General features: G+C 35.4%; 1 protein-coding gene across 12 annotated transcripts in view; it reads right to left on the bottom strand.

Annotated features, from left to right (window-relative positions):
- The window catches only part of DLG2 (discs large MAGUK scaffold protein 2), a 1,100,864-nt gene that overhangs the window by 489,955 nt on the left and 583,260 nt on the right, over positions 1-27,649 (bottom strand). For all 12 annotated transcript variants that reach the window (XM_069469139.1, XM_069469143.1, XM_069469135.1 and 9 more), the window contains one exon: positions 19,482-19,651. In XM_069469139.1, coding sequence (XP_069325240.1) covers positions 19,482-19,651 — 170 coding nt within the window. The remainder of the gene's footprint in view (positions 1-19,481; positions 19,652-27,649) is intronic.

The raw sequence follows: 27,649 nt of genomic DNA, 5'->3' as shown, positions 1-27,649 counted from the left end.
GTTAAGGAAAGAAAATGCTCGAGAACCTCTATCATTTCCCTCTCTAAACTTATTTATATTCACAGATAAATCTTGAGAGAACACTATTGGAAAACCAAACTAGCTTCTTCCTGGAAAAATAGCTGGTATCTTTCATGAAGATGAAATGTTGTTGCTGACTTGGGAGCCAAGGTAAAACAAATAAGCCAGAAGCTCCAAATTGTTTTTTTTTTTTTTTTTAAATGACTAATGGAGCAAATGTTCCACTCTAACAGATGCCCCATCTCATCCCCGTGCTGATATTTTTAACTCAAATGATCATGAATACAAATGGCAGGAGCAAAACTGAAGCTTTTCACAATCAACTATTTCATTTTCTATGGTATCATTTTCAAAAATTATGTTTTATTCCTGAGAAATTATATTGAATTTATAATTAAAGTCCAGATAATTTTTGTTTTTCTTAAGTTTACTTATATTGCAAGAGTCTTCTTAAGAAAAGTTGCAAGAAAAAATTCCAGCTAAAAGTTTTAAAGAATTGTGAATTATAATAATGAGGAACAATACCAACTAAGTTAATGAGAGAAGTAACTAGGCATGATTCCTCATTGAGTGGGTCACAGTGCCTTCTGTGAATGAATAGAGACTAATTTCAAAGTGCTGAAGGAAATATTTAGAAGGGAGCAATTCAATTTCATCAACCAGTTGGTAAGCTGCCAAATATTCACTGTCGTATTTGGCTTCCAAGGACTCATCCAAAGTATAACCCTTCTGAAGTCTGATCTCATGAGCCCATCAGAAAAATGGTCATGACCATTTTTGCTGAAGGCCATCTGAAATGCTTGTTTCCAGTAACAACCTAGGGTAGAAATGTGTATGACAGATGCAAATGAATATGTTGCTTGGCTACATAAAGCAGTGAGGAAATCCAGGTGGTAGTAGACCTAAGATTATCTTTTATTAGTTAATGTAAATGCAGACTGATTGGCTTCCTATTAAACAAATGAAAATATCAGTCTCAGTTCAAATTTAAGCATGGGGAAAGATACTTCTGAAAACTGTGCATCTTTTGTTCTAGCAGCTTTCTTCTTAAAAAACTCTCTTGTCACACACTGCTTCAATTCCTCAGAAAATCAAAGTGCAAATACCTGGGAAAGAATAAAGTATCAAAGAAAAAAACCAGTTGAAGTTTCTGAAGACAAGATCCATCAAAAAAGTCTAGTTTCTTTCTATGTAAGACAAGGTTTGATGGACAGGGAAAACATTACTTTTGATCCATCTTGGTTAACGCAGTCTATTCAGGCTGTTTATATGGGATACTGATTTCAGTGTGAAAAACTATATATCAGACAGTTCTGATCAAAGGATTGTACTTTTAAAGGCTCTAATAATTATATTATGGACAGTGAAGAAGAGAGAAAAGTCCTATTCATTTTTGTATTCCCTGTCTCTAGCACATTTCCTGGCCTCTGATGTTAGATATTAAACTAGATTTTTATTGAATGAATTGAGCTGAATCCATTCAGAATTTGTCGTCTTAGCCAAACATCTTTCAAGATACATATCAAATGGTGTTTTTTTGCATTTTTCTATGCATTTTTATTTTCATAAATGTCGATGTTATTTCTTATGACTAGTTATAATTTCATTGTACATAGTACTTTTTACTTTTTATGAGCAAAATATTACCACTTTTTTTTACTGTGAATTCTATTTTTCTGGTATTAATATTACCAAGTCTATTTCTCTTTGAGTATCTTTGCTCATTCTTCTATTTTTAAACTTTCTGAGTTTTCTTTAAAAAATTATTTTTTAGTTATTTAAAATATGTAATATACATACATGATAGGAAAAAAGGTATAAAGAATATACAGTACAAAAAGTAAGTTTTCTTTCCACATAATTTTCCTTTCTGGGCAACCACTATTTCCCATTACTTTTCTAGATATTATATATAGCCTATGTAAATACAAGCATATTATTTATATTCTTTTTTCTTTTACAGAAATGACAAAAGACCATGCATGATGCCCATATAGTTTATGTGGTTTAACAACATATATGGAATTTTGTTCTATTTCAGTACATTCGTTTCATTTATTCAGTACATTAATTTATTCAGTATGTTCATTTCAGGTCCTCATTTTTTTAAGCTGAATGGTATTACAGTATATTGTATGGGTGTAATGAAATTCTTGTAGCCATTTTTCTTTTGTCATTTAACATTTTGGTTGGTTATTTGTTTTTGCTACTAGAGACACTGTTGCAATTAACATTTCCATTTCACTCAAAGGCAGGTACATTTATAGAATGAATTCCTAGAAGTAGAATCATTATACCCAAGCGTTTAAGCAGTTAAAAAGTTAAAAATATTTTAATATTGTTTTCCAAGATTACGGAGCGATTTACACTCCCCTGGGCTCTTTCAGCTCTCAGGAAGAGAGAACCTTGTTCACCACATCTGCCAACACAGTGCATTGCCACAATTTTGAACATGGGCAATTTGATAGATGAAAAATGGCATTTTGTACTTTTAATTTGCAATTCTTTTATTAGGAATAAAGTTCAACATCATACAAAGGTATCAAGATTTATTGGGACTATCTTCTCTACTCTATGGCTTCCTTTTTCACTCTGTTAATAAAAAGGTTCTAACTTTAATATTGTCCAATTTACCTATTTTCCATTTACAGTTGTATGTTTTCATTTTTAAATGTGAAAATTTGATTGAGCAATAATTTAATTGGATACAGATTATGAAGTAGGGATTCAACTTGGGTTTTTTTTTTGTTTTGTTTTTTGAGATTGATGTCCAGTTTTCCCAGTATGACTTATGGAACAATCCATTTATTCCTACTTACATGAATTTCCACCTTTATTAGATACTAAATTCTTTAATGTGTCTTGTCTATTTTTTGATTTTATATTTTGATCTATCTTAATTTTATTTTAATTATTATAGCTTCATAATGTTTTAATATCTGATAGTCCTGGATCTCTCTCATTATTATTTTTTCTGAATTTTCCTGGATATTCTTGCTCATTAATTTTTCCATATAAATTTTAGCATCAGTTTTTCTTGTTTAAAATTTTTAATTGGTATTTTTGCTTTAAATTTTTAGTGTAAAAGTGAAAATTGAAATATTTTGATGTTGCATCTTTTTTTCCAATGATATATTATGGTGTTCCCTTCTAGTATGTAACTTAGTAGCATTTTAAAGTTACCTTTATATATATCTTACATGTTCATTAACAAGTTTATTCCTTAGTGTTTATTATATTTGTTGCTATTCTAAATGATATATTTTCTGGCATTATATTCTTTAGTTGGTTACTGTGTTTATATATGTGCATATATTTATATGCTATTACTTTCTGCACTTTAATTTATACTTTGCCGTCTTACTAAATCCCTTTATTATTTAGGATTTTTTTTTTCCCCAAGATGGTTGACTTGAGGACATCAGTCACCAGTACTTATCAGAAAGAAGCAAACATACAGGTGACTAATCATGGTCTAAGTGGAATACTGAGGGAAGAATATCAGAACCTACCAGAGAACCTGTAGAAAGAAGCTAGTGTGTAGAATAAGAAGGCAGCTAGAATTTGGTAGAGATTAACCCCCAAGGAACTTGAAGTCCCATAGAAAGGGTGGGTCTGAGTGTTTCGTTTTGCTCCACTCACTCCTGCAGCAGACTGCTGGCTTCCGAGCTGTCAGAGAACCGGTCTACCCTTGCAAGCTCAAGCACTGCTTGCTGTCGATGACTATTTGGGCATTTCCTGAGCACAGAGCACCAGGCTGCCAGCCTGTGCAGGGTCACTCATTCCTCCCATCCCCACCCCATCCTGGAGGTCAGAGCTGAGATGTCAGATGCCATACTGGCTGTGCACCCATTGTGGACCTCTGTTCTGGCCAGAGTGTTCTCAGACCTTCTGTCTCCACATCGCTGGATCCCCCGTAAACATTTCCTAGCACCTGCTTGGACTGAGGACCCAACGGAGCTGCAGGATTCCTGGAGTTCTAACCCTCAGGGTGGTCTGCCCCTAGGGGAAGGGAGAGTGCAGCATGCCAGAGTGCCCCATGGACAAAAGAAAGTAGAGCATGTGCCCTCCTTTGCCTGAGATCTACATGCTTAAAGCTGAAAGTATGTGCACCCCTCCCAGTGGTGATGCATGTGTGCAGCTGGGTCCTGTAGGGGAGAAGAGTAGTTTTGCCCCAGCAGCCAAGTGGCACCAGTAGCAGGGAATAGATAAGGAGATGGGGACCCCTCTCCCCCACTGCCCACTGCTAAAGATGTAGCAGCAACTGCCCCCTGTGGGGGGTTGGTACAGGTGCACCAGGGGACAGCCAAAGACTTTTAGGGAGGCTGCACCCCCATTGATGGTGTGCCCACCATGCCCGAGTTTGGACGGAGGGTGAGCCCCATCCCCCCTCCTACATGGAGCAGCAGAGTTCCTGCAGCTGCACAGCCCAGGGAATCTCAACCCTGTGTCCCTGAATAGCCAGATCCCCCGCAAATATTCTTCAGTACACACTCAGACTGCAGCAGCCACAGGGGCCAATGGGACCCAGAGGATCTGAGGGATTTCTGGAGTCTAACTCTCAGGGCAGGCTGCCCCTAGGCGAGAGACAAGTGCAGTGGGCCAGAATGCCACTTGGGATAAAAGAGACCAGAGGGCATGCTCTCCTCCATTCCAGAGTCCCCCACCTGTGAGCTGAAGGTGCCTGTCCTCCCCAACTGCCCAGCAGAGATGCAGGTGAAATACTTGCCTCTATAGAGGAGAGTGGTTCCACCCAAGAGATCAGGTGGCACCAGTGCCCAGGAATGAATGAAAAGTCAGGGCCTTCCCCTTCCCCAACCTCCTTCACCCACTGCTGAGGATGCAGCATGGATGTTCCCTCAGGTGGTTGGTGTAGGTGTGCTAGGGGACAGCCATTGCAGTTGTTTATGGGCAGCTGCATCCCCCCTGATGCTGTGCCCACCACACCTGGGTTTGCACAGAGGGTAGAGCCCATCTTCCCGCCCTTCAAGGAGGAGCAGCTTCTTGCAGAGGAGTATAGTCAGGCTGCAAAGCTATCTGTTTTGTGATGAGAGAAAAAGTTTTGCCCTGGGGCCATCTCGGGGAAGAGCCACGGGATAGGAGTTTTCCATGGCCCTCAACTACATTGTAGCCTGGAGGTAAATGACGCCGTCTATCTCAACTGAAAGTCACAGCCCAGGAACAGGGTTGTGACAGGGAGGTGAACCACATTTCTGCCTATCCAGCTTGTGCAGCTGGTGCAACCTCCTCCTTCCCCACGAGGAGAGACCTCAGCACATTCCATAATGATCCACAGACCACCCCACCCACCATCTAAAACCAAGCATATATCCATAGGCTTCCGCTGCAACCAACTTTTTAAAATAAGTGCCACCTACTGGCCTGGAGGTTAAACTGCACAACCCAAATCAGAATTTGCTCTCAGGACACAGATGGAGAATGAGAAATACTTCCTAAGATGTCTGTAATTCCAGTCCCAAAGAAGAGAGTGAGCTATTTCATATGCCCAATAAGGTTCCTAAGACATCTGTAATTCTAGTCTCAAAGAAGGGAGTGAGCTAGCTCATATGCCCTGTCCATCACAACTATGATCAGCATCTGAGAAAGCCACCATGAAATGTTACCTGTAACCAAGGAACTCACATAGAGCCTTAGTCCCCTGAAAGCACACAAAATCAAAGCAAAATGAACAAATACAACATACATTATGCTCGATGGGAAAAAATAAAAAGTAAAAAAAGTCCTATCCAAACAAAAGTAAATTCAAAAATAAGAAGAGACAGCTCCTCCAGATGAGAAGGAACCTGCATAAGAACTCTGGCAGTCTAAAAAAACAGAGTGTTTGCCACCCTCAAAGGTTCCACTAGCTCTCTAGCAATGGATCCCAACCGAAATGGAAATTCTGCACTGACAGATAAAGAATTCAAAATATAGATTGTAAGGAAGCTCAATGAAATCCAAGAGAAAGTTGAAAAGCACCACAAAGAAGCCAGAAGAACAATTCAGGATATGAATAAAAAATTTATTAAAGAAATAGATTAAAAACAAACAGAACTTTCAGAAATGCAAGACCCATTGAAGGAATTACAAAATGCATTTGAAAACCCAAAGAATAGAATAGACAAAGGAGAAGAAAGAATTTCAGATCTTGAAGACACGTCTCTAAAATTAACCCAGTCAGATAAAACTAAAGAAAAAAGAATTAGAAAAATAAACGCAGCCTTGGGAAACATGGAATTATGTCAAGTGGGAGGATTGCTTGAGCTAAGGAGTTCCAGCTTACAGGGCATTATGATCATCCCACTGCACTCCAGCCTAGGCAAGACTCTGTCTCTAAACAAACAAATAAACAAACAAAAACATGAAAAATATAAAACCATAAAATTCATAGGTCTTATAAAAAACAATTACACAATTGACAATACAAAGCAATTAGGTAACAACATTATAACAGGAACAGAACCTCACATATCACTATTAACTTTAAACATATAGACTAATTGCCCCTCTTAAAAGATATAGATTGGTGAAATGGGCAAAAAATCCCCCCCAAACAAAAAACAAAACCTAAACATAAGCTGCCTACAAGAGACTCACTTTAAATCAATAAAAGTAAAAAAAAATGATAAAAGGATAAATTCGACATGAAGATATAACAATTCTCAATATATATGTGGCCAACACCAGAGCACCCAGATTCATAAAATAAATTTTAATACTACTGGACCTAAGAAAAGAGATAGACAATAATAGAGGGGGACTTCAATACCCATTGACAGCATTAGATAGATTATCTTGGCAGAAAATCAACAAAGAAATAATGGATTTAAACTGGAATCCAGAACAAATGGACTTAAGAGACATTTACAGAACAATCTACTCAACAACTGCAGTATATGCATTCTTCTCATTAGTGCATAAAACAGTTTCCAAGATAGAGTGCATATTAGGCCATAAAAAAGTCTCAATAAATTTAAAACTCATTGAAATCATGTTAAGTATCTTCTTAGACTACAGCAGAATGAAACTAGAAATTAATTCTAAGAGGAACTCTCAAAACTATACAAATACATACAAATTAAACAACCTGCTCCTGATGATCTTTGGGTCAATGAAGAAATCAAGACAGAACTTTGAAAAAATTGAAACAAATGAAAATATCAAAACCTCTGGGTTATAGCAAGAGCAGTACTAACAGGGAAATATATAGCATTAAATGCCTACATCAAAAAGATTGAAAGATCACAAAATAACATTCTGACATTGTACCACAAGGAACTAGCAAAACAAAAACAAACCAAACCCAAAGCTAGCAGAAGAAAAGAAATAACAAACAAAGATCAGAGCAGAACTAAATGAACTTGAGACCAAGGAACAATACAATGGATCAAAGAAAACATAAGTTGGTTCTATGAAAAGATAAACAAAATTGAAAAATTGATAGCTCACTAGCTAGATTAACCAAGAAGAGAAGAAAGAGGATTCAAATGAGCTCAATCAGAAATCAAAACGGAGACATTACAACTAACACAACAGAAATACAAAAGATCATCTTAGGTGGCTATGAGCATCTCTACACCCACAAACTGGAAAACTTAGAGGAAACAGATAAGTTTCTAAAAACATACTACCTCCTAGACTTGAATCAGGAAGAAATAGAAATCCTGAACAAACCAATAATGAATAGTGAGATTGAATCAGAAATAAAAATCTCTCAACCAAAAAAGGCCAGGATCAGAAGGACTTACAGTCAAATTCTACCAGACATACAAACAGAAAATGGTACCAATCCTACTGAAACTGCTCAAAAGACTGAGAAGGAGGGATTCCTCCCTAACTCATGCTATGAAGCCAGTATCACCCTGATACTAAAGCCAGGAAAAGATGCAACAAAAAAAGAAAAACTACAGACCAATATCCCTGAACATAGGTGAAAAAAATCCTCAGTGAAATACTAGCAAACTGAAACTAACAGCACATCAAAATAATAATACCCCATGGTCAAATGGGTATTTATTCCAGGCGTGCAATGATGGTTTAATATACACAAATCAATAAATGTGATCTACCACATAAACAGAATTAGAAACAAAAACCATATGACCATCTCAATAGATGTAGAAAAACCATTTGATAAAATTAAATATCACTTCATGATAAAAATCCTCAAGAAACTAGGCATAGAATATACCTTAAAATAATAAAAGCCATATATGACAAACCCACAGCCAACATCATATTGAATGGGGACAATTGGAACAACACAAGGATGCCTACTTTCATCACTTGGATTCAACATAGTAGAGGAAATTCTGGCCAGAGAAATCAAGAAAGATAAAGAAATAAAGGGCATCCAAGTTGGAAAAAAAAAGTCAAATTATCTCTGCTGATGATATGATCTTATACCTACAAAACCCTAAAGACTCCCCCCAAAGACTTTGATAAATATATAAAATCTCAGGTTACAAAATCAATATACAAAAGTCAGTAGCGCTTTCATACACCCATAACCATTAAGGTCATTAAATATGAAATGTCAGATTTCAAATCAAAAGTATAGTTTATATATAGTATAATTTCTTAACAAGAAGCAATACAATTAATCAAAGTATATGCCTAAACTATCAATACAATTTTGCCATCTTAATGGTAGCTTGTTTGCGCCAGCAGTATAGAAGACTGGAGAGTGAGTGGCAATAAAATTGTGAAAGGTGTTTCCCATGGCTTGTTGAGAATTGAATATTTTTCATTGCAAGAAGTGGTCCAAAGCCTAAAAGAAGTGGTAGTCAGTGCAAGGTCTGTTGAATACAGTGGATGACAGAGTTTCCCAGTTCAGTTGCTGCAGTTTGAGCACCATTGTTTATGTGAAGATTAAATTTTCCATTTTGACTCAACTACTCCTGAAAACTCAATGAATATTTTTAGGTCCCTGGGAAGCAACTATTGAACTCTTTCTTCATATGACTAATGACGTGCCCTGAAAAATATCGTGTATATATATATGTATATATACACACATACATATACATACAAACACACACATACATATATATACACACACATACATATATATATACATACACACACACACACACACCTTCTTTGTTTACCACAATAAAGCCCTGACTCAACTAGAGAAATGTGCCTAGTTTGTTTTCAGTGTCATTTTTACTATTCATTTTTTCTGACTACTCTTTTTTCAGCCTTGGCTAATAATTCTGAGTCTCACCTAATACCCTTTATTGTGGTGCAAACTTCCAACCATAGTGGACTTTTGGTAGGATCTCATAACTGGATTTCCATGTTTAAAAATGCTTAAGTTGTATGTTCACAATGTCAGGTTAAAAAATGCTTAAGTTGGCATTCTTTATGGATATTAAAAACATTTTATCTTTCCTATTAAGTTTCTATATGGGATAAGTACCCAAGATATCTAGCTGTAGAATTATGTTCAGAAACAAAGTTTGTGTAGTAAAAGACTTGACTGACAGATTAATATCATTAGGAGTCATGGTCCATGAATAAAAAATATTGCAAGCTTTAATTTTAGTGGATCTCAATGTTCTATAGAAGGCAAAAAAATTAATGTACACTAGGCAATGAATTAGGGAACCAAAATGGATTTAGTTAAGGGATGATGGTAAATTTAGCAGTGCCAGTCAGCACAGGAAGACTGCATTATTTGAGGCTAGGTGAATGCCAATATTCCAAGAAGATAGTTGGAATAACTGCCAACACTTATTTATTCTCATTCCTTTGACTTAGCATTTAGAATTGCCTGATCTAATAAATGTTTTTGAAATAAAATATTTATTGAATGAATGGGTGATTATTTTCTGCACATATTTGCTTTTTTAAAAAAAGTAAACATGGAAGAAGAGTGCTTAAAATTTATTGGGTACTGAGGCCCATATAACAGTTAGGTTAAGCAAGGATTTCAACTTAGGTCTTGGCTCCAAGTCCTAAAGTCTTTTCATCAAATTGCTTTGCTTCTAACCATAAATTTAAAAGATTTACAGTCATAGTATTCACCATGGCAATACATTTCCTTTTAAAACTTTAAAAAATGCTCTATTGGTAAATAGTCACAGCTATTGACATGGTTTGCTGAATGAATGATAAAACTTTAAATGTCAAAAAATCAAAACTATATCTAGTACTGTATATCTTTTAAAATTTGAAATTCTCATTGTAAAAACAATTTTGACTTTAAAGGTTTGTTCAAGGAGCTATTATTCATATATTCTGTTAAAAAGTTATAGACTAGTTTAAACAACAAATAAGTAAACCAAAAAAAGAAATGATGGCTATGTCAGCCCCAAAGGGCAAATGAGAGGAGTGGCATCAGTCCTTACTTTCCAAAAGGATGTAGCAAATGTAATCAAGTGATTTACTCTCCCATAATGTTATAATATATAGAACAATGGGATTACAGTGGCATTATTTGTAGTTTATTTTTTCATGATAAATCATTTGTTACAAGATCTCAGGAGAGAGCTCATTTACAGACATCATTATGAAGAATGACCAAATATTAGCTTAGAGAAAGAGGCTCCCAGTTCACAAGTACATATCTTATATCCATAAATAATCAGAAATTAATGATGTGCATATATAAGAAATTCTACAGAAAATTGCTTTAGAACAAGGTGAACTCATTACATGTGTTGTTCTTTTATTTTTTTAAAATATTAAGGAAGTATAAATATTTTTGTTGTATAGGTACCTTTTATAAAGCTTAAGTCAAGGCTTTTAGTGTGCCCATCACCAGAATAGTGTTCACTGTACCCAGGAGGTAGGTTTTTACCCCTTCCCCTCCTCCTCCTCCCCCTTTTTGATGTCCAATGACCTTTACATCTCTTTGTGCCCATGTATACCCATCAATTAGCTCCCAATTATGAGAGAGTACATGTGGTGTGTGTTTTTCCATTCTTGAAAATCACTTAGGACAATGGTCTCTAGTTCATCCAAGTTGCTGCAAAAGACATTATTTCATTCATTTGTATGGCCGAGTAGAACTTCATGGTATATATTAAATATATACCACATTTTCTTGATGGGCACTTAGGTTGATTCCATATCTTTGCAATTATGAATTGTGCTGCAATATACTTTCAAGTGCAGGTGTCTTTTTGATAAAATGATTTCATTTCCTTTGAGTGGATGCCTAGTAGTCAGATTGCTGGGTCAAATGGTAAGTCTACATTTATTTCTTTGAGGAATCTCCATACTGTTTTCCACAGAGGTTATACTAATTTGCAGTCCCACCAACAACAGTATATAAGCATTCCTTTCTCTCTGTATCCACACCAGCATCTATTCTTTTTTGACTTTTTAATAATGGCCGTTCTGACAGGGGTAAGGTGATATCTCATTGTGGTTCTAATTGCATTTCCCTGATAATTAGTGATGTTGAGCATTTTTTCATGTTTGTTGGGCACTTATTCTTCACTTAATAAAAAAAAAGGATTTGTTCTTTGGCGGAGAATGGTGATTTAGCTGCAATTTATTTTTAAGAAGATTGTTTCTTTGGCTTAACACAACAAGTTCAGCATTTTCTTTCTAATTCCATATATTTTATTTCATAAAAGGTTACACTATATATGTACTCAAGCAAACCCCTGAGTACCCAAGAGAACAATTTTGGTAATTCAAAAAGATTGAAAAAATTTTAGCACTAAAAGGAAAATGTAGTGTTTGGAGACCTCATGTCAAACAGCTAAATTTTCCACTTGTGCTTACTAAGAGTCACACCATTATTCAGAATCGCCTTCACTACAAACAGGTCCACCCACAACTTAGAAGTTGAGCCCAGGACATGGGACTGAATAAAAAGCAAACTGTGCTCTGCATTCAGACACTTTTGCACATGCATTAAAAATGAATACACGTTATAATTTACCATATGGCAAAAAACAGGGTGAATACATGGTGTCCCTTGATGTAGTAAATGGTTGGGTGCCGGTAATTAAAATAGTTGTATAAACGTTGTGTTTAGTTTCTACCAGTGGTCTAGTAAACTGCTTGGTCTTGAACAGCTGAATTCTGGACAACTAAAATCTTTTCTAAACAAAACATCTCTTAAATTATTGTGGTTAGGTGATAGTAAGTCCAACTAGTTAAAGAACTCTGTTAGCAAAGCTACTCATGGACAGAGCGGGGAAAAAACGAATTTAAGTGCAGGCTGTGTTTGTGTAAGTGTAAGGATAGTACATTTAATTTTGCAATTAAAATCTTAGTTAATTCAGTGTTCATTGAGCACCTCTAGTATGCTCAATATAGGCAGCTCTAGGCCTATACACCAAAAATCAAGTTATAGAAAAATCAATTTGCCCACTGACCAATTTCTGAAAATTTTCAGATGGGTTACTTACATCAATGCTGGGATAGTTAAATTTGGCCATGTTGGCATCAGAAAGAGAGAAAAAAAAAAAAAACAGGGACAGACAGAGGAGTAAGAACAGATTTTATAAAAGAAATGAGTATGCAGAAATGAGAAAGCTGGTAAACTTCACTTATGTTAGATATTTGATAAATTCTGTCCGTAGTACCAGATGCATACCAAGTTGATATTTAACCAAACAGGATAACAAATCTGTCATATAAGCTATTACAAAATGAATAAATAAATATCCTCAATAATTTAGAAATTGGTTTTTGATTAGACTGTTAAGCAATGTGCCAGATGCTTCAAACACTGTTGTGCTCCAATCTCTTGTACAGATGTTTTCTTTAAAGAGTGAAAAAAGAGGCCAGTACAAGGGCTTCCCTCATAAGGAACTCCTCTCACTAGTAAAATCATCAGCTTCCATTTTAGTCATTCCTTTTTCCCCTTGCCACACTGCAGAGATGGTCATGATCTACCTTGGGCTCTTCCCTCCTCTTTACTCCAATTCCTCTCATTTACTACCCAAAAGTTGGTCATAGACCTAACTAGGGCTTGTATTTCCCTTTTAAGTGTTCATTAAATGCTTCAAATTTGTCATAGACCTGGGTAGAGATCATAAACTCAGTGTCTTAAGTGTTAGAATTAGCAGTTTATCTCCTTAATTTGGGTTGTTGATATCTATCCTTTCATGCCCTTAGGGTTGTTTTGATGGTCTGATACCAAAAGAATGAACAGAAGAGGAAGGAATAAAGCACTTCAGCAGTTCTTAGAAATGAAAAATTGCTTCTGATCGGGTCAATTTGTGATAGCTTTGTGGAGAAGGTAGCATTGAACTGGCTCTTGGGGGATGCAGATGATGTCAACAGACAATGGTCACAATAGCAAGGGAAGGCATTCTAAGTGGGGAAATGAGATGAGCAAAGGCTTAGTTAGAGGAAGGAGCATACAGTATGTGTTTAAGACATGGCACATAGTTCAGCTTATCAGGATCAGGAGATACATGAATGGGAGAATAAAGAAGAAAAGGCTGAAATTGATTTAGTGGCTGGAAGAGAGGGAGATCATGGAGAGTATAAAATGCTATGGCAAGAAATTTAGATTTTTATCTAGTGGCAATGAAGAACCCTCAGAGACTTGGCCAGGGAAGAATCAGGACTAGATCTGTGATTTCTGGAAGATTGATATAGAAGAGGTACACAAGCATGGAAGGGAACGATCAGCAATAGGGTCTCTTACAGTAGCTCAGGTATCATGAAGACATGAACACCATAATAGCAGTAGAGATTTTAAAGAGAAAGTTAATTATGTTGTAAGTGGTTTCTAAAAAATATAATGCCTGATTTAATAAAGGCAGCAAAAAAGAGAGAACCAAAAGAAAAGAACTTTGAAGACTTTTGTACTGTGGGTGACTGAGATGATCATTAACACAAATGGAGAGGTCATAAGAAGGAGCAGGTCACACCCGTGAGGGGCAAGTGGTAGAAACTGGTCCTAAGGAGACATCATGAGGTTGGTTTTCAATATGTTTAAAGATATTTCTATGCATGGAGTATACTGAAATATATGCCCATACTAGGAAAAATATATACATAAAAGCATATGTACATTTTCATAAAGCATAGATTCATATTGCACATAGCACAGACATGTTAGAAATAAATTTGTATGGAGCTAGAGAGAAAAACACAGCTTCATATAACATATACATGCACACAGATATAACACCTATATATAATAACACCAATATAATATATATATAAATTATATCAATATATATTGATCCCATCTGAAATTGCTGAATATGAAAACCTTTTAATTAATATTCATTTCACTAATTCAACAAATAATATTAAGGGACTAGATTGTGTAAAATACTATGAGAGATATTTTTAAAGCACCAGAATAAGTTCTTTATGCTTTTTTTAACTTTCAGCTATTTATGTAATAATAAAAATATTAAAATATTTTTTAATAATTTACAATTCTTATCCTGAAAATAACTCTATGAATTAGATACTTAAATTATATACATATTGCGATGAGGAAAGTGAGGCACAAAGATATTAAGACACTTATTCTAGGTCCATGGCTCCTTAAAGATGCCTAGGAACTTCCTCACTACTTATGTGGTTTCTCTGCATTATGTACATTATAAATGTTTATTAGTATAGTGACGTCTATAGTTGGTGTATTTTATAGTTACTGTTATTTCCTGTACACAATAGAGACCTACAATCTTTACTGCATTTTCAGTTTGCACTGATACAGAACTCTATAAATGCAAAAAAAAAGTATGTATGGAGAAACTAAAACATGGTGTTTAAAAACATTTAAAAAAATAATGGCAGAAAATTGTTGCTATTTAGCACTAGGTAGACTTATTCACTCTTTTGGTTCTTATTAATTAGTAAGATAGCCAAACTAAAGTATGTCTACCTTTGGATATTGATTAATAAAACTGTGGCTTCAACATTTTCAGTTTTAGAACTTGGCCTTAAACCAGCTATATGATTCTTAAGCAAAAGCATTTTAAAAGAAGCCATCTAATTTCTTACATAGTTTTAAGCTTCTTTGGCTTAGGCCACAGAAACAAACAATTTTGCAATTGTTTAATTACGTAGTTCCTTAGAAGTTATGATTTAATGTGTCCTTGGGAAAGTCACTAGAAAGGCTTTTATTTCCTAGGAACTATTTCCTAGGAACCTGCATACACACTTCAGATTTTCTTCCTTTGCTTCATTTTTGGTTGCCTGGAAAGCCATATGGATCTTCCTAAACATTATTTCTTACATATGATTACCCATTTTTTTCCTCAATTGACTGCCCACATGCAGATGCCCCAGAAGCTTCTTGCAGTGACCAAATCCATAACTGTGAGGTTAGAGAAATTTTTATACTTTGTTAAGAAAAGACATTCTAAATCAGAATTGCCTATTACTCAAATGTTCATTACTGAAAAACATGGCTCTTAATCACCAACCAGATGATTGATTCTACTGAAAACTGGGAAGATTAGCATTGCTATAAAGACAGAATCACATATATCAAAGATTATCTCAGAATTAGTAATCTGTGCAATAGAATAAACATAGGGTACGAAATTGGAAAACTATAAATGTACTCCTACCACAAATCATAGTTTCAAAGAATTTCTTAATATTTTATCTACAGAATAGGAAGGAATAACACTGTTTGCCTTCAGTTCTGTGAAAAAGCAAACAAAAATAATACCCAAACTAAAAATAGTCTGGGAATTAAAAATGTCTATAAAATAGATTTACTAAATACATACTCAAAATAGCTGAAGTAGCCATACTCATAATTTATATTAAAGATTGATGAAAGGTGACAAAGCTAATTATTCAGATATTTCCCAAGTCCAGATATTTCATAAAATATAGGGGAAAATCAGTATATTAATTGACAATATTTCATACAGATCTTCTCCAGTTCAGCTTCCTTGAGATCTTTCAGATGCATCACAGGTTTCCCACATGTCCAAACATGAATTCCCGATTACCTCTCCACAGAGGTTTCTTCAAAGTCTTCCCTGCCTCACAAAGGGCACCCCAAACATAAAACTGGGCCTCATCCTTGACAATCCCCCCATCTGGTTTAACAATAAATGGGATCAACATAGCTCAAATCCATTCATCTTTTTCTACCTTCTCCAAGTAACCACTAACTGATTTCTGCTCTCACTCTTGTCCCCTCAAACGATTTTCTCCATAGTAACTAGAATGATCTTCCATAAATGACAAATGTTATTATGTTCTCCCATGCTTAAAATTTTGCAATAACTTCCCATTGCACTTAAATGTAATCACAAATCTTTAAATATGGCCAACAAAGCTAAGTATGATCTGGCTCCTGCTTACCTTGGCCATATCACCTCATGTCATTCATTGTCCTGTCATTAGACTCCTGGAAAGTATCAAGATCTTTCCTGAACCAGAGCCTTCAGGCACACATGCATTTACTTTCATCTCAAATGCTCTCTCCAACTTTTTATTTGGCTAAATTGTTTTAATTTATATTTCAAGGCTTAGCTTGAGTGGCACTTGCTTATAGAAGTCTCCTTTGACTCACTATTTAATTGGCTCTCTCTTAACAAATCTTTTACATTTATCCATAGCATTTTCCCCAATTTATATTATAGACATTTTCTCCACCAGACTATAATCTCCTTGAGAATAAGAACTATTTCTATATTCTTTGTGAATCCCTGTTGTCTGGCTCTGTGCCAGGTACACAGTACATACTTAATACATATTTGTTGAATCATTGAAGGACTGATTTAATATATATCCAGACAGCTCTGCATTATATAATATATACATAATTGAATCAAGTTAGCAGGGTTGGCTAGATTGTTGGTGCTTACTGTAGAGTATTCATATGCTCAAAGAAGGGCAGATGAGAACCTGCGTACACATGTTAAATTTAAAATTTGCTGGAGCATTTGACTCTCTGGTCCTTTTTCCCCCACTGAAATCATGGCTCAAGCTCTATTACAGATTTGATTTCACTCTGCCTTGTATTAAAGTTAATTGACCTTACATGTATCTTTCCTGCTAGAACTTTTGAGGACAGAAACTGCATCTGATTCATCTTTATCCTCTAGGGTGCATTAAATTTTAAATGGTATGAGTTAAATGTTGGTAGAAATTTCTTTTACATATCTTATAATTCAAAAATAAAGACTTAGAAGGTGCTAAGTGAAGATTGCAAGGTATCATTAGATTTTCTGTAGAATCCAATTTCATTGTTCAATTTACTCTGATTCAGAACTTCTTGTTTAAGGCACTGGGAGAGGCATTAGGAACTTAAACAATGACGAAAACAGTTTCTTTGCTTGTAAATCAATAAGCTTTATATAGAGAAACAAATCCGCATCAGTGACCTCTGTATAATGACAGTACAAAAATATATGAGTGACTCAGCATAATCCCAACAGGCCTAACCAGGCTCACACTCCTCTACAAGGGATTTGGCAGGGGCCTGCTTTCAGGGATACAAAGTTATTTCCAATAATTTTCTTGTTCTCCTTGTCTCAGTAGACCAAGCCCACCTGTCAACCATCTCCTATACACTGTGTACTTTTACTGGGTTATTGCCCAGCTATCCCTGGTTGATAAATGCTTACTACTCTCCATTTTCCCCATCCAGGTCCCATGGCAATTCCTGCCCAACTTCAGGCTCAAGAGAGAAAACAGTTGAGACTGGAGTAAACCAGCTGAAGGAGGTCTAAGTACCAAAAATAAAGATTCAAAAACTGTGTTCCTGATAAAGTGAAGTTTCAGTCATCTATAGCATCTCTGCACAACTGGAGGTCATCCAGGGACTCAGCTAGCAGGAGGCCTATGAACGGATGGTATTACTTTGCTGAGTGCTTAAAATTAGTATTTGTCTTAGGGCTGTGCTAAATAATTGCTGTTAATTAAATTATAGAAATAGCTACATATTACTTATATAGAGTATATATTTTTAATAGAAATAATGGGTGTGGCCATTTTGTTTGGCTTTAAAGCACCTTGTGAATATGATTTTAGTAAACATGCAGGGTAGAAAGTCTTTTTTCATACCACTAGAGATTGTGGTATGACAATGCTTTACTTGTTTTATTTTTTTCCAGATTTAATTCCGTGATTTTAGTGCATTTGTATTGAGCCCATTAGAAATCTCTGAGTATTTTAATTACATTCCCAAGCCATTGTTACAAAGGCTAAAACTGTATGTAGTAAATAATACTACAAATATAATGCATATATAGCTAATATTTGTTGAGCAGTCAGGTTGTGCCAGGCCTTATCCTAAATACTTTATGTGAATCAACTGACCTAATCTTCACAACATCATCAGGAACAGGTACTATTTTTATTTGCATTTTGTAGATGAGAAAATTAAGGTTAAGCAATTTGCCCAAGGTCAAACAGGTAGTGAGCTTCAGAGCTACAGTTTCATCCAAGCACTTTAGCTTTAGAGTCCATACTCTTAATCACCAGGCTCTACTTCTCACCATGTACTAGCTATTAGTTAATGTTGAATCCTCATAAACCCTATGGATATATGCTATCATTATGATACTCATTTATTAATGAGGGGATTGGTCCAATCAAGACGACTCTGCTGGTGAATGGCTGAACTAGGCTTTCAAACTCAGTCCTATCTGATTGAGTATTTAAGATCTCAGACTCTTGGAGCTAAGATCTTAAATACCACCCATTACCACCTCCCAGAAGGTCGTATGCTTTTTTTTTTTTTAAATTTATATAGCATTAGAAATTAAGTGGATTTTAAAGAAAAGAGAAATTATTTACTTAAAGAGTATAGTGAGTCATAGTCTCCTAAAATATTTAAGTACTCTTAAACTAATCAACAGATTTTTCTAAAATATTTCAAATACTATTAAGCTAATTTTATATGTCATCATTCTGAAGAACAGAACTCAAAGGATTATCCTTAAAATTAATGTGATGATAATTCATCTCACTGTTTATGTGATTCCCTGACTAACTATAATAACCTCAAGAGACTTGTAAACATTTAAAAAAAAATTTAACTTACTTTGGCTATTGCAAATACAAAATGTTATGTAGTACTTGGGTACAACACATAAGAGTATCACAAAATTTTAAACAAATCACAACAGTATTATAAAAATATAATTGTTATATTGGCATAGATTATTTTAATTACTATTACATTACTGTTTTGCTAAATGAGAGAGTTTGCCATTTATATCTGAAAAATTAGTATTACTGTACTAGCCAAGTTATGATGATCCAGTAAGAAGAAAATTTTATAGAAAAATATAAATGGTGGTGGTTGTTATTGTGTATAAGGACATTCCTACATAAATCTATCCTTTTCTTATTTGAGTTCATATTTAGAGTATTGATTTTCATTATTCTCTTTAAAAACCACTATTATAGAATTTCAAACGTTTTAGTAAGCCCTGCATGGCAGATGATAAAAGAGAGTACATCGTGGATAGGTTGTGGCTTCAACTTCAGCCAAATGATTTGCCACTCATGTCTGTCTTATCATGAGTCATTTATGTTTTTATTACCTTTAGGGCCTTTGAACAGTTTGATTTCCACAACGGTCTCCAAAATAGGTCGTCTTCTGCGTACATAGAGCCGAACGATAGACCCTGCTTCTTTGAGGGCTTCCACTGCTTTACTGTGGGAAACTTCGGACACATCGACTTCATTCACCCGCAAGATACAATCATTGACCCTGAAAGGAAGGAAAAGAGATAAGATTCAGGAGCAGCTAGGAGGGTTTCTTAGAGAATACTATTATGATTATCTAACCTTACAATGTGGAGAATTAAAGAATGTAAGAAATTTTAAAATGTTCAAATTTGGAGGGATACTTCAAATGAAGGAAATACAGGAAACTTTAAACTGTTCAGCCTTCTGATCCTTCACATTGACCACACTACTGGTCAGGTCCCATCTTGAACTCCAGTCCACTCTGACTGGGACTGTATCACATATGGGACAGTAAGAAGGACATGTATTTTACGATCTTTTGTCATTTATATCAGTATCTTAATTTGTTTGACTAAAGGTTGCAATTGGAATGGTTCTCAGAACTTATTACTCTGGACTATATAGACATAACAAATGTAACTTTATTTATAGATTAATTTTTCTTAAATTTTAAATTTACTAGCTATAAAAGATAATATGCAATCATTTTAGAAAATCTAAAAACTATAAAAATATAGAAAGAAGAAAAAATATACATGACAATCATCTAAAACAGACTTGTTAGCTTTCTGGAAAATTATCTTCCAGTGTTTTCCCCACCCCGATTCACCTCACAATGTCATAAATACTGAAGTTCAAATTTAACAAAGTTAAAAGAGAATCTCAGACAATCGTGTCCCTAGGTACTCTGTAAACTAAGAACTGTGGCAAGCTCTACGTCAAACTTTACTTTTTTCCATTTTCACATGGAAAGGAATGATTTGACTTTTCCACAAACTTTTCTTTTTTTTTTTTTTTTTTGAGACAGAGTCTCACTCTGTTGCCCAGGCTAGAGTGCCGTGGCGTCAGCCTAGCTCACAGCAACCTCAAACTCCTGGGCTCAAGGGATCCTCCTGTCTCAGCCTCCCAAGTAGCTGGGACTACAGGCATGCACCACCTTGCCCGGCTAATTTTACATATATATATTTAGCTGTCCATATAATTTCTTTTCTATTTTTAGTAGAGATGGGGTCTCGCTCTTGCTCAGGCTGGTCTCGAACTCCTGAGCTCAAACGATCCGCCCACCTTGGCCTCCCAGAGTGCTAGGATTACAGGTGTGAGCCACCGTGCCCGGCCCACAAACTTTTCTGGTATTTTAAAGTTATGTGGCTATGGACTTCAGATCTCTTAGTGATAACATTAATAATGGCTAAAAGCATGAAGCTTGTGACTAGAGAGATTTCTTTCTCTCCCTCTGCACATTCATTTCAGTGTTCCCCATCTCAAGTCGCCATGATGCTCAGAGTCAAAAGTGAGGGGCTTCCCTTACTTGACTCCTCTTTTCTGCCACTACCACACATCAAGTTCTACCTGCAAAATGGATACTCAGTCCATCCAGGTGTCCTCATCTTCACTGCCATCACCCTGATTGAAGTCAATATCATCTTTCACCGGGATTACCTTCACAGACTCCTATCTAGTCTCCCTGGATTCTCTCTTGTTACCTTTTAATCCATTCCCTGCACAGTGGCCAGGGTAAAGTGAACGTAGTTGGTTGCTCACCCAACTTCCATTCCCCACTTCCTCCTCCAAACAATGCCGAATTTTGTTCAGGGAATCTATGCCTTAGCAAATATTTGTTGAATGAGTGAAAGAATAAGCCTAAGTTCAATTATTGGGTTCTACATTTCCTAAATTTGTCAACATGGGTAATTTTCTTAATCCCCCTAAGCCTCCATATTTTTTCTGTAAATTGCATATAATAGTAATATCTATTATGAAGGTTTTAGGGGAAGACTAAATGAGATAATGCACATATAAGCCCTTAGCAAAGACCCTGATATGTAATAAACACCTAATAAATGGTTCCTCTTGATAGTAGTGCAATATTTGTTGATTTATAATATTTTAAAATATTGGATCTTTTCTATAACCTTGTGGAAGAAGATTTATTATCTATATTATAGAAATTAGAATAGTTCCAAGTGGTTAAGTCCTTTGCTTAAAGCTTTCAGCAATTTAGGCAGAGATTAGATTTGATCTCAGGTCTTCCTATTTTAAAATATGGGCTTTTTCACTATTTAGGACCATATACATCTAATGTAATGAACAGTTTCATGTATGTTGTGCATATCAACTCAAAATTATAAGACTGTAATGGAAATATTATATTGAAGGCATAGGAATAATTTTCCTATCATGTTTGTCCATAACTGTTCTATACCTTTTTGAGGAGATGAGTTACAGGAACTCTCGCCTCAATGAGAACACTGAGCAGGCTCAAAATCCCGCAATGGAACAGTTCACTTCCCAAGATTCAGTGATGTCATTTCATCATAGCAGATGCTATGGCTTTAATAGGTTTACACATACATTTCCTCTCTGACTGCCTAAAAAATATCACGGGAAACTACCAATTAAAATAGTTTTGAGAATATAGGCATCACGGGTGCCAGCTGCCCTGCAGCAGCTGGTCCTTTGAGAGTGGGTAATTTTGCCATCTCATGATAATGCAAAACATAATGTTTACCATCACTCTATGCTCAGAATACTAATCATATCTTAAAACACTGCATTTCACAGAAGGGAGTGGCTGACATTTAAAAAAATTCTGGAGGCTATATCTACTTAAACACTACTAATTTTTTTTCATTTTGTATACAGCGAGATCCTTAATATTCAATTGCTGGTGTGAGAAATCACACCCCATATCAGATGGCTATTTCAGAATATGTGGATCAAGTAGGCAGCTTTAGAACTAGCAGTCAGGAGGCCTGGATGTGAGTCCCAGCTCCTTGTCAGCTGTGTGACCATGGTCAAGTCACTTCATCTCTTTGAACTTCAATTTCTCATGAAAAGAGAGTAAGCATGTCCAGAGTTGGTGAGAAGAGAAAATAGATATTATGTGTACAGATGTTTGTGTAAATCATAACATATTAGAGATCTGAAAGTTATTGTTTATTATAAGTAGGTCAAAGATTTGCTCATGGATTTGTTGAAAAGTGAACAAGATGGAAATTTAAATTTTTAGTGGACCTACTATGTGCAATATCAGTCTAGTCATTGTACTTGTTTGCTCTCATATAAATAATTTATGATGCATTGATTCCCATTTTATAGACAGTAGAATTTTACTGACAAGATCAAAGAGTTGTTGAAGTCAGAGATACGATTTCAACCTGGTTTTTCTTTTTCAAGAGCCTATGCTGATACAGATACTCAGAGTTAGTTGTTTTAAATTAAAAAAACAAATGAAGGGAGTAGTTTACATTCACATTCTCAAAATAGGCAAGAATGTCAAGCCAAACTAGGGCACTGAACTTCCCTTCCTCCTAATCACTTGAAATAGAATTTGACTAGAGGGCCATAGCTATTTAAAATTAAATTGTTCTCTCTACTAGTAGGTAACTTTTGTGAGTAAAGCCACCAATTGTATTCATTTTGAAGCATATAAATATATCATTAGCTTCAAACTCAGGGAATACTTTTTCATAGTAAAAAGTACAGCCTTTACCATATTTCTTAGTCATTGTATTAGAAAGTCATTTATGTACAGACTTCCTCCCACTCCACCATATAATTAAGTTGATAGTTTCACTCTTTCGGTGGTGGTTGTTTCAGATACAAGTTCACAATATTCACTGTAGCAATTTCATCCTGTGGACTAGAATTGTCCGCAAGACTAAAACATTAATTTAAATCTTTTTCTAGAATATCCTTCAGAAATTCTGGTTCATTTCATTCTCAAAATAGCTTAGAAACAAGAAGAGTATTTTATCATTAGCACATGTTCACAAAATCACATCTAAATTTTGCACTAAATGATTAAATATTCTCTAACATGATACAACATCACTGAAAGGTCAAATAATACTTAATAAATTGTTTATTCCACTTTGACAATATAATTTAAAATAACATGTAATATCTATTCTCTGTCATAGGTATTAAAATATGTTCTGCTGTTAAAATAAGATTTGTGATTTTATATGTTTTTATGTTAATTCATTAAAAATGATCACCAAATCATGGTAAGTGTCAAAAATTTAAAATTTTCTGTTCATTATGCTTAAAAAATGCTGGAAGGAAATATAGCAGAGTTTTAGCTCTAGTTCTTTGTGAGAGTAGAGATTATGGGTGTTTTATAAGGCATATTTCTACTTTTATGTTTCTTCCAAACATTCTATAATGAACATATATCATAGCAGAGAACCTAACAACATGGGCCTGGAAGGCTTGGCCACAGCTGGATACACATGGGATCTTGTCTCAGCTCTAAAACTTGGGGGCTGTGTGACTTTAGGCAAGTCACTTGACATCCCAAAAAGCCTCAGTTTCTCATCTGAAAATAGGAATAACAAGATTGTTGTATGGATTACATGAGATAATGCAGTGAAATACTTAGCACAGTGCCTGAAAAAGAGTAAGCATCAATAAATGTTAGCTATTATTGTTATGAAAAGAAGAATCATTTGCATAAGAGAGTATATGAAGAGGAAAAATGATACTAAAGGGAGAGAAAGAAAGAAAGAGCCACAATCAAGATGCTAAAGGGAGTTTTAAAATTTTGTATAAGAAAGGGAAGAAGAGATGAGATGAATGGGATTTTCAGGAAGAAAAATATCAAAACAGGGCTTTTAATAAGTCTTGTTTTATGGAGTGCAATATAATTTCTTTCCCTTCCCTTACCCCCAAGGAAATTTCCAGTTGTTCTGATATAAACTTGACCTTTATGGAAGCCTTGGTGCAAGCTTCCAAACATCAGCCCACTTGGAAGAATTCCCACCAACTCATGCCCACTCAGTCCTTACCCCACTCCACACCATGTCAACCACACACAACCATGTTCAGACCTTCGCAAGGTTTAGATTCAAAAGTAAGTTTTAAGTCACAGGATCTGAAACATCACTTTGCAGTAGCTATTAGTGATTGAGGAATGTTCTCTGATTTTCCCTTTATTCTCTCCCTCATAGTATTCTCTTTGTTCAAATAGATAAATTTGTTACAGGACAAAAAGGGGTATATCATGGAGAAGCCAGATCAATGTTTAATGTGCTGGATGAAATGCAATAATCCATGATCAAATTAAAAAAAATACACAAGCTTGGGGATTACTCTGCATGCAATTCAAGAGAACACTCAATTACTTTAAACAACTCAGGATCTGTTTAAAAGTAATAACTCCACAAATTTTATGTTAATATTGATGAAATCAGAAAAGCTCTGGAGGTTAAGCTATCAAAAAGGTCTTATTTTTCTTTTATTCTTGGAATCAGTAAAGATAGGTGAAGAACAAATAATAGAAGCCAAAACTTTATTTAAGAAAAGACAGGTAGTTTATGCTTACAAACAGAGAGAAGGAAGAAAGAATACAATACACACACACCCATCAGCTGACCTGGAGGACTCTAAATCATTGTGACCTGTAATAAATCTACTTCATTATGTCTGTCTCCTCTTTTTCTCTCTTCCTCTCATGAAGCACATGTGTTACTGGGGATCTATAAAGTCCATCACCAACTAAGGTTTCTCCTTGTTGAAACTTCGCACCTTAATGATCTATTTATTTCCTTGACCTCAAGAGGGGCTATTAGTTCATTAAAACTAAATAAACAAAAATAATAAACAAATAGAAATCAGCATAATTTGATAGTTTTCCACAGAAAGAAGGGGAGTAAAGTTTTGAAAGCACCTTATATGTGTCAGTGTGGTAATATCTACTGGGCATTTTTTTCTAATAAAATATCCACAGGTTTGCAGGAGGGGTGACAGGTTGATGCAACTAACATGGATCACTTGTCAATTTTGGCCAGTTCCCATTTTGGGAAATGTGGAATTTTTCAGAGGTTCTATCTGAACAGAAGAAATAGATAAACTAAGAAGAAATAGCTAAACTTCAGAGCATAATATTGGGAGTTACTTTCTTCTACATTAACTGTTAACTATCAAAAGCCTATCTACAAAAGGATGGGGAATGAAGTAGATATTTGGGAGGAAGAAAGGGCTGCAGACAGAGGGAAGGATTTTCCTAGATGCGCCATAGTGCCTCAGTTCCTGGTTGTTCTTTCTAGTGCTTAGTTGTCTAATTCATCTTAAATTCATCTTTGAATTTAAAAAAATCCAAGTGTCCTCCTAATTAATTCCCTTTTTTGATTAAGTGAGCTCAGGCAGATAGTTATTATTTGCCAACAAAAATTTCTAACTAACATAGGCAGACTTTGTGTCCAGCACTTTACATGTGTTATCTCCTTAACTATTTCCCTTTTAATACTTAATTCATCTTATTTTCTGGGAAGCCATCTCAGTTGGTCAGCCCAGTGTCCCTCCATTAGGTAATCAGCGCAAAATATTGCTAGAGTTACCAGATTTAGCAAATAAAACTGCAGGATACCCAGTTAAATTTGGATTTCATATAAACAATAATTATTCAGATAAATAAATGCATTTTTGATATAAGTGTATACTCTATCATGTTTGAAAAATAATTTTACTAAAAATTATTTTTTTATCTGAAGTTCAAATTTAACTAGGTATATTATTTTATAAAAACACAGTATTTATAAAAGCATTCATTATACTGAACTGTGGTCTTTGGTTTATTTGAATAGCATAAGGCCTAGCACATAATGGGAGAGGTATGTATTGTGTACTATGTTCATATTCTGTAATCTAAATAGAAACACGGAAAGGTAGACATTATTGTCTTCATTTTACTGTAGAAAGTAAAGCTCAAAGAGGTTTATAATGATAGTTGGTGATGTCTAGGAAATCTCAAAGCTCATGCACTGCAGCATCCACACCTCTCTGGTTTGTTAAAAATATTTTTGTGCCTTATTTATAGACCAATCCCAACTGCTGACCATCAGTGGGGTCAAGGATCACACTGTAAAGCAGGAAAGCCAAGCTGTGTAACAAAACCTAGATCCATGGTTCTCAAACTTTGGAGTGCATCAGAGTCACTTGGAGGGCTTGTTAAACCACAGATTGCTGGGTTCCATCCTCAGAGTTTCAGATTCAGTAGGTTTGGAGCAGGAGAAAAAAATTCACATTTCTAACAAGTTCCTAGGTGATCTTGGTGATGCTATACTAGGACCATACTCTGAAAACCACTGCTCTAGGTTTTCAAGGGTCCCTCTACTTGGTTCATGTGTGGTTCATTCCAAAACAAACAGAAGTACTCAATCTTATGTAGATCCATTGAGTATGATAAAAGAGCTCTGACTCTGAACCCAATCCCTTTGATTTGCAGCCTTTAATTATTTGGAACAAAGTCTTTAAGGGAACCTGGACTACACAGCTGCCACACTGTGTGAGACTCTGCACATGCAAGCTATTTCCTTGCACTCATTTTATATCTGAGACTCTTTTCCTGACTCCTTTCCTTCAGCAAAAGCCAACTGATAGCCACTTCATTCTATATTTTAAAAATAGGGCTTCTACTCTCATCTCTAATTCTGGGTGAGAGTAACCTGAGTTTATGATCCATAGAAGCCATCTACAGTGAATGTACTGTTTTTCTCTCTCCATTTGCCACTTCATTTCCCTTATATAAAATGCTTGCAGGATTCTCTGCAGCTGTCATCTGGGAAACATCACAGCTTTCTACAACGGGGGAAGAAATTGCTATTTCAGCACCAGTGATTGGTCTTTCGGCACTTTCCCGGAAAAGCAGAAAGGCCAGTAACAAATTTCAAGCCAGGCAACTGAATGGGTGCAATGTGAAAAAGAGGCATTGAATGAGAATTCTGAAGGGACAGGATTATAGGACTGTCCTCTGTCCACAGACAAGACTGACTGCCAACTATTATGAAATGAGATACTAGCTAATACCTACCACTTGGATTACTGCAGTAGCTTCCTAGCTGGTTTTCCTGAGGCCTGGCTAACTAGCTCCTCTCCATTTCACCCAGACACACAAAACCATTGACAGGTTGAACTTCCTAAAGCAACCCTTTTATCATTTCCTTTCCCTTCAGAATTCTTTAAGAGTCATTTAACATATGTAAAATAAAAATTGCATTTATCTTTGTAGTCCCAATGT

The sequence above is a fragment of the Eulemur rufifrons genome, chromosome 6, assembly GCF_041146395.1.
Source record: "Eulemur rufifrons isolate Redbay chromosome 6, OSU_ERuf_1, whole genome shotgun sequence".
NCBI lineage: Eukaryota > Metazoa > Chordata > Mammalia > Primates > Lemuridae > Eulemur > Eulemur rufifrons.
The sequence above is the reverse complement of the archived record's forward strand: the minus strand, read 5'-3'. Positions and strand labels throughout refer to the sequence as shown.